Genomic DNA, 12,544 nt, shown 5'->3' with positions numbered 1-12,544 from the left:
GTACTGCCATGATTCCCTTCTGCCGCATTATATACTGAACCACAAAAGAAATGTCGCACTGATAGGGGTTTCTTAAAGCACACACTTTAATTTCACTCTAATTTACAATCAAAGCGGAGGACTGAGTTCAAACTTGACAATTATGGTTAACACATTTTCGGGAATCACAATGAGAGTTCACACAAACAAAATCATCAAAAATGGTACCATTAAGATACACCAAAGTCAGTATCATGTGTGGCCTCTATGGGCATCGATGAAATCGTTGCATCGTCTGGTCATCGAATGAGTTCGCCAGTCGATGACGGTCATACGCACTTGGGTCCATACTCTGCGAAAAAATGCCTGATCGAGTCTAGCCGTAGTTGTCGGCCTTGGTTGGATGCCGTTCAGTCTTCTTTGAATCTCATCCCAAAGATGTTCTACTGGACTTAAATTCGGACTGAGTGCAAGATTTTGTAGGGTTTGGATGCTATACTATCATATGAAGTCCAATGATGCTCTGATAGTGTGGGCACGACCGTTGTCTTGCTGGAAGATGTGATTTCTGTAACGTTGAAACTGTGGTACAACGTGGGGTCTTATGACTTAATCAATATAGTGAGCAGCTGTCATGTCATTTCCTCATCCTGGACCAACACCATGGTATTAACTAACTGGTTCAGGCCGATTGCACCTCACACTATGATGCTTGGACCACCCCAGGAGTCTCTTTCAACAATACACTCATTGGAAAACATTTCACTACGCCCTCGCCATACTCTCACTCTGCCATCGACTGTCAAAACACAATATCGGCCTTCATGAGATAACAGCACAGTTCTCCATTGTTGATAGCGCCAATTTCGATTCTGAGTTGCCCATTTTGGTCGGTTTTCGTGGTGAGGACAGGACTATGATGTGGCCTGTGACAGAAGAGGTTTCTTCTGTGCAAACGTCCACACACTGTATCGGCACTGACGGGTCTGTTGTGAGTCCAAATGGTCTGCCGTGCTGTTTCCATCGCTTTGGGGAAGCGATTCTGCAGATGGTTGCGCACAGCCTGCCATTCTTGACTTTGTGATGTTACTGAACGTCGCCCACTGCGTTGATGGTCTTGAATGCTGTTAGTGACAACTTGCAACCGTCCCACGACTTGGTTCCTCTGATTTCTTGTAAGACGTGGCATGGTGGTTGTGTCAAAACAAAAATGATTTCAGGTGAGTTTGGGACTCGCTTTCATGGGTAGGGTTGTCACAACATGCACATGCATTTTCATTTTCACGAATGTCATACGGAACCTTTTACCATGTCTGCCTTTTTTTTGGTGCGTTTGGTCGATATGCTTTTTCATCAGAAAACACACTGATGTTGGTAATAACTGTCAATTTGGATTGAAAAACATGTTAAGAAAACGGTACAATCATAATAAAAACACCACCTTGCAAGAACAACATTTTGCATTTGGTTATGAAAAGCGATGTTTCTTTTGTGGTTCAGTATATAAAACCACGATCGGTGGCAGTGAACGGGCTGGACACATTGGCTAATAGCTATTTAAGTATCATTTAATTCTGTTTCATTAATTTAACGAATGTTGGAGTAATTTTGTAAATACTGCTAATATCTGGCAATAACTGTTCGGCAGCCAGTACTGTTTAAAGATGTAAAATGACTCTCTATTATCCTTTCTGTTCTAAACTTCTTTTGAGTAGTATTTTATAAGTTGTTCACTGGTCACGAGGGGGGCATGGGTTGATCTACCCTCCATGTTTGTTTATGTTCCCTGAACCCGAAGGGTACATCAACCCATGGGCCCCGAGAGACCAGTGTACAACGTATTTATCTTACCGAATTTTGAACTGTTTGAAGCACGGGTACAAATCTTTTTGTAGCCATCGCTATATTTTTCCGACAAGAAAAACAGATTTAGAGTTATCTCCCTTCCATCGATTTGCATTCGCAAAACATCGGTAATTTCCGTACATCATTACGTGATTCAATGTCATTCGAGATAAAGAATTACTACCACGAAGTACAGAATGAGTTGCCATTGACAGCGGGGGTACATTGAAATGTTACTCGCTTGTAAGCGGGGTACATTGAAAATAATAGAATAGCGCTCAGCCAATCAGAAAGCGACAATTATGTGCGAGGTAAGATAAATGTGTATATAGTGTGTTTCATCTGGTAATGCGGGGCGATGGGGTAGCCTAATGGTTAAAGCGTCCGCTCGTTACGCTCAAGACACAGGTTCGTTTTCCCATATGGGTACAATGTGTGAAGCCCATTTCTGGTGTCGCCCGCCGTGATGTTGCTGGAATATTGCTAATAGCGGCGTAAAACCAAACTCACTCCCTCATCTGGTAAAGAAGGGAATTCAAAATGTGATTTTCCTTGTCAATTCTTTGTATCTATGGGTTTAAAAAAATCATTTTTAGGTGAGTTTGGATGAACATCTAATAATTAATAGCAGGGGCCATATTTATGACAGGTTTGAAAAGTGTGTTTCATGATTTTCTGTAAGGATTCTTTATGATGTACACATCAATAAAATTATTTGAGGCAGGGTTGATAATAGTCAAATGGATTGGTACAAGAATCTACTAATTATTTTTTAAAGGAAAACCAAGTTCTATGGATAGTCAACTTCTTTATTGCAATGAGTGTGACGTTTCGGTGTAGGTAACTAAGACTCTACGAGCCCCCCACCCCCCTAGCCCCTTGTTGTTACAAGCCACTAATTAGTACCTCTAGCCCTAGTGCTTGTAACAACTTGGGGCTAGGGCAATGATGGTGGTACTAAGACCGTTATCAAGCAAGTGATCTACGTGCACTCTTTGCAATAAAGAAGTTGACTATCCATAGAACTTGGTTTTCCTTCATCTATACAACTTCTAACATACCTCTGAAAGAAGTTAATTATTTCTTTATTTTGTTTGTTAATTTTGCACTCATCAATATTCCAGCTATATGATAGTCTGTAAATAAACGAGTCAGGACTATACAATCCAGTGATTGACATCATGAGCATCGATCTACACAACTGAGACACAATGACATGTGTCAAACAAGTCAGCAAGCCTGACCACCTGATCCCGTTAGTCGCCCCTAAGGGCTTACAAAGACCAATTCTAATCCAGTACTTCAGGGGTCGAGTAATTAATGAAAGTGGTCATGGTTGAGGCGTTTTAGAAAATGGTTTTTATTACTGCTAGATTTCATATATTTGGATCCAAGTTTCAAAATTCTAACTTTTTATTTGATATATTAGGCTGAGTTCATTGACTGCCAGTACTCATCGTTCTATGATCATTTTGGAGTGGTTGGGTAGTTAAGTGGTTAAAGTGTTTGTTTTTCATGCTGAGGTCCAGGTGTGATGCCCCTTGAATACTTTTATTGCAAGGCTGGTGGGGTAGTACTTGGGGAGTCACAGATCGTAAGTCATGTTACGCATACTTTGTGTGCTGAGAGTGTACAGTCATATATTTTTATTCAAATGTCGTGTGTCAAATCGTGAGTATGCCGTTCACAAAAGCGTGTGGTCCCCGGTAGTGTATGGACCTTTGTGGAGCTGCTGGAATGAAAGGAAGCAGTACGTCACTGAATACATGGTGTAGGCAGGGTTGCTGCTTTCTTGGTGCGGTGTCTTTATCATTCTGTTGGCCAGCAACAGGGCTGAACTTTAAGTCTCGGTCATCTGAATGTATTGTTGTAGGGCTGGGATGATTTATGGAATGAATGATTGAATGAATGTCCATCAGAGTTGAATCCAAAGGTCATACTAAGGCAAATGCATTATTTACAATACATCACTTATATTATTTCATTGTAAGATAATGAAAGCATGTGATATGAAACTTACTCACTCACTCACTCACTCACTCACTCACTCACTCACTCACTCACTCACTCACTCACTCACTCACTCACTCACTCACTCACCTGACTCCCTCACTCAACCTGTGGAACCTGGATGGATGTATGAGTGGATGGATGAATAGAGGGATGGACTGGTGGATGGACTGATGCATTGGTGGATGGATGAATAGATGAACTGATGGATAGATGGATGGATAGATTACCTGATGGATGGATGGATAGATGAACTGATGGATGGATAGATAAATGGAGTGATGGATGGATAGATGGACTGATCAATGATAGATGGATACTAATGGATGGAATGACGATGGGTAGATGAAGTGATGGATGGGTGGACAGTCTGAAGGATGGATAGATAAATATGAATGATAGATGAACTGATGGATGGGTAGATAAATGGAGTGATGGATGGATGGAGTGATGGATGGATAGATGGACTGATCGATGATAGATGGATAACTAATGGATGGAATGACGATGGATAGATGAAGTGATGGATGGGTGGACAGTCTGAAGGATGGATAGATAAATATGAATGATAGATGAACTGATGGATGGATGGATAGATGAACTGATGGATGGGTGGATAGATGAACTGATGATGGATGGATAGATGAACTGACTGATGGATGGGTGGATAGATGAACTGATGGATGGGTGGATAGATGAACTGATGGATGGATGGATAGATGAACTGATGGATGGGTGGATAGATGAACTGATGGATGGGTGGATAGATGAACTGATGGATGGATGGATAGATGAACTGATGATGGATAGATGAACTGATGGATGGATAGATGAACTGATGGATGGGTGGATAGATGAACTGATGGATGGGTGGATAGATGAACTGATGGATGGATGGATAGATGAACTGATGGATGGATGGATAGATGAATGGATGGATGGATAGATGAACTGATGGATGGATGGATAGATGAACTGATGGATGGGTGGATAGATCAACTGATGGGTGGATAGATAGACTAATGGATGGATAGATAAATGAACTGATGGATGGATGGATAGATGAACTGATGGATGGGTGGATAGATCAACTGATGGGTGGATAGATAGACTAATGGATGGATAGATAAATGAACTGATGGATGGATGGATAGATGAACTGATGGATGGGTTGATAGATCAACTGATGGGTGGATAGATAGACTAATGGATGGATAGATAAATGAACTGATGGATGGATGATAAATGGAATGATGGATGGCTAGATGGAATGATCCATGGCTAGATGGAATGATCCATGGATAGATGAACTGATAGATGGATGGAGTTTTAGTGGGTGAGTTTAGTTATACCCTGCACTCAGCAATATTCCAGCTATATGGCGGCTTGGATAGATGGACGGGCTGATGGATGGACTGATGGATGGGAAGACAGCCCAAAGTGATGCAAGATGTTTACCTCTTCAGTGAAATCCATGAGCAAGAAGCTAGGATTTAACCCTACAATCATAAGTTTCTTGCTTGCCAGGGTGACATATCTCCACACAGTGAGCTTTGGTACCTTTGATGACTGGGTCACCTGTGTGAGTTGTATGAGTATTTGGGCACTTATAAGTTGTTGTAAAAGTAGACAGTTGAACCCCCTGAGCATATACTTAGCTTCTTTATTGCTGGAATTAAGATTTGAAATGTATGATTGCTGAAATTATTTATTTGTTAGTTGGGTTGGATCATAGTAATTTTCTAGTGCTATTTTCCTGATGGCATTGTTTCATCATATCAACAAGTGTTTGTTTGTTGTGTTGGATTAAGTGGAATGAAAGAAGTTTTCTGGTGCTATTTTCCTGATGGCATTGCTTCATTGTATCAACAAGTGTTTGTTTGTTGTGTTGGATTAAGTGGAATGAAAGTAGTTTTCTGGTGCTATTTTCCTGATGGCATTGCTTCATTGTATCAACAAGTATCAGATCTAAATGACCTTTTTGTATATCACTTTCATCGAAAAGATTAGAGTGTAAATTGCATTCTCTCTTTATGTAGGACTGTATGCAAACTGTCATGGCAATGTAAAAAGAATACAATCAACAGTGGTCATGTGTCTATGTGTTATAAATTGTGTGAGTAGTATCAGCAATAACAGGAAGGATCTGTACATCCTGGTGTAATGTCACTGAATATCACTTCCCTTTCGTATATTTTCAAACCCTAATAAAAAGATTTCCCCTGAAACGTTTGCCCTTCCTCTGCAATCTGATGACTGCTGCATGTTTACTCATGTTTACTCATGTTTATCAGCAAGCAGACGTCCAACTCTCAACACATTTCTATGGGCTGAATGCCTCTCAGTTTGCTAGTAAAAAAAATTGATGTGCTGTACATCGTTGAAAGGACCAGCCTTAAATACATACAAGGCCAGATTTAGACAAACTGAAGTGTGTGTGTTGAACAGTCAACGTAGATCTTCTTTCGTGGAGTATGTTATCTGCAGGGTTTCACTTCCCATTGACGACTGGATCAGTGCAGGTTAAAAACATCCTAAGTTTATGTGCAGCCTACGCTGTGTGCAGTCTGTATGATATTCCACAAGGAGGATAATAAAATATGGCCTGCTTCAAATTTATATTATGGATTGAACATCTGAACAAGGTGATATATAATTACTTCCCATTCATATTCAAATCCAATTAATGTACTCTTGATCAAATGAGAATGCTTTTATGCTGCTTTTAGCGATATTCCAGCAATATTATGTTAGGGACACAAGAAATGGGCTTCACACAGTGTACCCATGTGGGGGCAATGAACCCGGGTCTTTGGCGTGACGAGCGAACACTTTAACCACTAGGCTACTCTACTGCCATTACATGCTCTTCAGGACCCGTGAAGATCCGGGGTAGAATAGGTCTTCAGCAAACCATGCTTGCCACAAAAGGCGACTTAGTAATGCTTGTCGTAAGAGGCGACTAACGGGATCGGGTGGTCAGGCTCGCTGACTTGGTTGACACATGGCATCGGATCCCAATTGCGCAGATCGGTGCTCATGCTGTTGATCACTGGATTGTCTGGTCCAGACTCGATTATTTACAGACCGCCGCCATATAGCTGGAATATTGCTGAGTGTGGCGTAAAACTAAACTCACTCACTAACTCACTACATGCTTTTCAGATGGCCAGTCATCGTATAGCGTTTGCCATGATTAGAAAATGGATGCAGGGTGTAGGGATCTTTGAAATAACATCATTTAATTTCTACAACTGATATGTTCTCAGGGTGTTACCTCAACTCACAAACATGGGGGTCCACTGGACCCCCAATTATTAGTTTTAAGGGTCCTTGCAGGCAATATGAGGGACCTGTGAAGTAATGATGTAGAGAACTGTGTGTTTTGTATTGGAATGAATCATTGATCATGTGGACTGATTTATAAAATGATGCATGTAACCACTCTGAAAGTAACAACCAAACACTTGGCAAAGTCATAGATGTGTTGTGGGTATAGTGAATAATATTGTGAGTCCTTTTCTACAATCTCTACATTTGATTGTGCCGGTCGCACATTTCTTGGACGCGTAAAACCCTGTTATATTTTGAAAAATATGAACTGTTGACGCTAATAACGTCTTGAGGATGTATTTGTTTTGACCTTGTGCTGCAGATCTGTGCACCTAGGTAAGCTCATTGTGGTTTGCCCAGGCATGGTAAATTACTTTCTCTTAGACCAACACACCAACAGTTGAACATAAACACCTGATATTGACAATTCTCCACTACATTTGACACACATTCACATATAATCCTCTGAGGATATCACACAATCATCCCAATAGCATAGAACCATTTGCAGAACTTTGAAAGTGTTCATCTGGTGCTGTGTGAGAACAGCTTGGGTGAATGTTGGGGAAGAGGGTAGCCTCTGCCTTGGCCAACAGCAATTTTCTGATGACTTAACAATAGCTGCCTATTTACACAACTAGCCTAGCAGCCTACTGGCATGACCCTTGCAACATCCTAACGTGACACCATCAACCTGCTAGTCACTAGCTTTGTGCTAAATAGAGATTAATTTTTATGTGGTAAATCTGATTTAGTTCATTCCTGTTGGTTCTACAAATTATGATCTTGCAAGAGGTGGGTAATAATGTTTTGATTGTGAACTTTTAAGCCAACTTGCGCCTGCTGTGTGATCTAAATGTAATGAATGGTTTTAAACTAATGTCAAGACAGTGAGAAATCATAAATAATAATAATGCAATAATAACAATAACATAAAGTAATAACAATACATAAAGTAATAACAATAACATAAAGTAATAACAATTACATAAATAACAATATACATAAAGAAATAACAATACATAAAGTAATAACAATAACATAAAGTAATAACAATACATAAAGTAATAACAATACATAAAGAAATAACAATACATAAAGAAATAACAATACATAAAGAAATAACAATAACATAAAGTAATAACAATAACATAAAGTAATAACAATACATACATAAAAGTAATAACAATAACATAAAGTAATAACAACAATAAGTAATAACAATAACATAAAGTAATAACAAACATAAAGTAATAACAATAAAGTAATAACAATACATAAAGTAATAACAATACATACAAAAGTAATAACAATACATAAAGTAATAAAAATAACAATAACATAAAGTAATAACAATTACATAAAGTAGTAACAATAACATAAAAAGTAACAATAACATTAAAATAAAATAAATAAATAAAGTAATAACAATAACATAAAGTAATAACAATACATAAAGTAATAACAAACATAAAGTAATAACATAAAAGTAATAACAATAACATAAAAGTAATAACAATAAAAGTAATACATAAAGTAATAACAATAACATAAAGTAATAACAATTACATAAAGTAATAAACAAGTAACAACAACATAAAGTAATAACAATAACATAAAGTAATAACAATTACATAAAGTAATAACAATAACAATAAGTAATAACAATAACATAAAGTAATAACAAAGTAAACAACAATTACATCAAGTAATAACAATAACATAAAGTAACAACAATTACATAAAGTAATAACAAGTTAACATACATAAAGTAATAACAATACAAAAATAACATTACATAAAGTAATAACAATAACATAAAGTAATAACAATACATAAAGTAACAAACAAAGTAACAATACATAAAGTAATAACAATACATACAAAGTAATAACAATAACATAAAGTAATAACAATACATAAAGTAATAACAATTACATAAAGTAATAACAATACATAAAGTAACAACAATACATAAAGTAATAACAATAACATAAAGTAATAACAATACATAAAGTAATAACAATACATAAAAATAACAATAACATAAAGTAATAACAATAACATAAAGTAATAACAATAACATAAAGTAATAACAATAACATAAAGTAATAACAATAACATAAAGTAATAACAATAACATAAAGTAACAGCAAATATCAGTCAGTTCAGTTACAATAGAAGGTTCGATCCTTAGATGTGTCACAGGTGGGCTCGATCCCGGCTCCTCAAGTTTACTGGATCACTAGCCTGGCGCCTTAGACAGCTCGCCTACAATGCCCCCGTATAATGATAACAATGATGCATTGTAATAACAATAACATAAAGTAATAACAAATGTCAGTTATGTTCAATTAGAATAGAAGGTTTTGTTGAAAAATGTGTCATACTTAGAGATGTTATTTGTTGTTGCCCTGCCTGGTGCCTCACTTAAGGGAATGATGTCTTGTGTCAGTGTACAGTGTGTGAGAGGAGTATATATGTTAGACTGGATCTGTGGTATCTTATTGGAGCTACCATATAAAACAGTTATTAGTCTGAGCACCGTTTCACAAAGCTCTCGAAGGCCTAAGATCTCGTAACTTTTCTCGTAGCATTCGTACCTCCTATGTTACAGTAAAGCAGGTACCAATGCTAAGAGAAAAGTTTCGAGATGTTAGGCCTACAAGAGCTTTGTGAAACGAAGCCCAAGACTACAACAAGCAACCTCTGTGTGACACACACACAGATGCAAACATGCACAGACACATGCATGCACACACCCAGACAGATAGCAGACACATGCATGACACACATGAACATTGTTGTATAACTGCATTATCCTTGAATGCAATTTAAAACCCCATTACACCCCCTTTACACTATGAATGTTCTTTTTCCAGAGACGCCCCTGAGAACACAGATGGCAATGACACCGATAATGATGTCTTCCGTAGCGGTTCCGAGTCCCCCCAGTTCACACTTCCTGTAGGTGTTGACCCCAAACATCGCCGCGCCACAGTGAGTGGAGGGTCACCAACATTAGAGCGACCCTCATTGGTCATACAAGACCTTGACCCTCCCACAAGGCCAAAGTCACAGTTTGTTAACTCTGCGGAGAAGGAGGCAGCAATGGCTGCCCTGGCAGCCTCAGAGAACAGACTCGGCGTGGCCAAGATCTGGGACGACAAGTCCAAGGAGATGTCGGAACTCACAGCCAGCGAGAGTCAGCAGAGAATTGAGAAATTTGCAGCCAAAGTGAGTCAGAATATGACAGTAGATTCGCCATCGTCCACTACAGAGTCTCCACAAGCATCAGTGTCTGAAGGTAAAATACCACTCACAGTGGTGTAGATCACCAACTGAACTTATAGCTTTATTATATTGCTTCATCTGTTATTGGACTGACTGCAAAGGGAACTAATCTTTAGATTGATGTTTGAACAGAACACAATTATCCAACGGACGTAACACAATTATTCAGCTGACAGAACCCTGTGAGCCTTCATACTCACCTATGCTCACTGTACAGCAGCCGAGGGTGAAAATAGACATATTGTAACCATGGCAACATGATGATTGACAAAGACACAAATACAGTCATTTCATACTCTGATTCCAAAAGTATATCCGCTTTTACGCCGCTTTTAGCAATATTTCAGCAACATCACGGCGGGGGACACCTGAAATGAGCTTCACACATTGTACCCCATGGGGATTCAACCGGTCTTGGAGGAGGCGAGCCAACGCTTTAACATCTAGGCTACCCCACTGCCCCTTCATCTGTTATTGGACGCAATGGGGTAGCATAGAGGTTAAAGCGTTCGCTCGTCACGCTGAAGACACGGGTTCGATTCCCCACATGGGTACAATGTGTGAAGCCCATTTCAGGTGTCCCCTGCCATAATATTGCTGGAATATTGCTAAAAGCGGAGTAAACCTTATCTCACTCACTCCCTCATCCCTCAGCTGTTATTATTGGAATTACCCTGTAAGGTAGGGCTGTGTATTGACAAATAACCTGCGATAAATTGTGATCCAGGTCTTAGGAATGGCTATCAATAGATCATTGAGATCAATAACCGTTGACTAAATATCGATTGATTATTGATAAATATCTGAGAGATAACTGAGCAAAATTGCTATAAGAAAGTCTTAAAGAAATGAATATACAGTCAAATCCCAATGAGTCGAATCTCTGGGGACCAAGTAATAAATTCAACTTATTGATGTATTCGAGACATAGGTATGTCTATGAGGGTAGAAAAAAAGATGATCCAGTCCTAATTCCTCCGCCTAAGCATTTGTTTATCTAATGATTTCCCTGTCACAAATAGGGGCACCTTATCAGTTCCAGTCTGATTAGCACAGATAGTGATTTTCCTAAAATCACTAATCTGCCTTTTGAACTCACCCGTCAAAGGCGGAAAGGTGTGAGCCGCCGTGGTTTGTTAATTGGATCAGTTTGCTACACCAATCAACTTCTCATTGACTGACTTCGGCTTATGTATACAAGATTGCTGTTGTTTGAATCTCATGGGACCAAATTTTCTTCTCTAGTCATCGTGTGTATTTATGAGTCGAATTCGTGTAACCGGTATTCAAATGATGACAACTATAAAAGGGAATGGTCAGGACCGACAGGTACTTCGAGTTATGCATAATATTCGAGACACCGGCATTCGACTCATTGGGATTTGACTGTATTTCAAACTCATCACATATTTCAAACTCATCACACCGAAGACCCGGGTTCGATTCCCATATGGGAACAATGTGTGAAGGCCATTTCTGGTGTCCTTGCCGTGATATTGCTGTAATATTGCTAAAAGTGGCGTCAAACCCCTCTCACTAACTAACTCACACACTCACTCACAGAGAAGTCTTATGTCTCCAGATTCCCCCGAGACTGTTGAAACCCCAGACCAGAAGTCTGTAGAGGTTCGTCGCCAGGAGTTCCGGGTGACCAAACCCACCCCCCACGTTCTAGAGAACCCATACATGTCAGTTGAACGTCCATACTCCCAGTCCAAGGAGGTCGTGTCAGAAGTAGCCACAGACAACAATGCACGTGACCAACCCAAGCTCATGAAGATAAAACGTATTGATTCATCTACCCGATCAGAGGTACGTGGTGGAGCTGTATTTGATTTTGAGTTATATTGTAGACACAGTGCTAGGTTCCCATTGAGGCTTGGTTCCAAACTGATAAAAAATATCCAATCATCCAAAGACTGGTGTCAACGAAATGTTTTCTAGATCAAAACAACGTAACAGGATGGGAAATCTCAACTATGACCTTTTGTTATTCTTTTTTGATAATGCAACACAATTTTGGAATACATTATTCCTGATGAAATAATACTTTTAGATACAATTCTTCCATTCATTTTGTGAC

General features: G+C 38.9%; 1 protein-coding gene across 1 annotated transcript in view; it reads left to right on the top strand.

Moving 5' to 3' along the window:
- The window catches only part of LOC124277825 (CNK3/IPCEF1 fusion protein-like), a 62,446-nt gene that overhangs the window by 30,518 nt on the left and 19,384 nt on the right, over positions 1–12,544 (top strand). The window contains 2 exon segments of the mRNA XM_046713539.1: positions 10,050–10,474; positions 12,044–12,273. Coding sequence (XP_046569495.1) covers positions 10,050–10,474; positions 12,044–12,273 — 655 coding nt within the window.

Source organism: Haliotis rubra, unplaced genomic scaffold (assembly GCF_003918875.1).
Source record: "Haliotis rubra isolate DU_JTF1 unplaced genomic scaffold, ASM391887v1 Scf228, whole genome shotgun sequence".
NCBI lineage: Eukaryota > Metazoa > Mollusca > Gastropoda > Lepetellida > Haliotidae > Haliotis > Haliotis rubra.
Note: the sequence above shows the minus strand (reverse complement) of the source record. Positions and strands in the feature narration are given on the sequence as shown.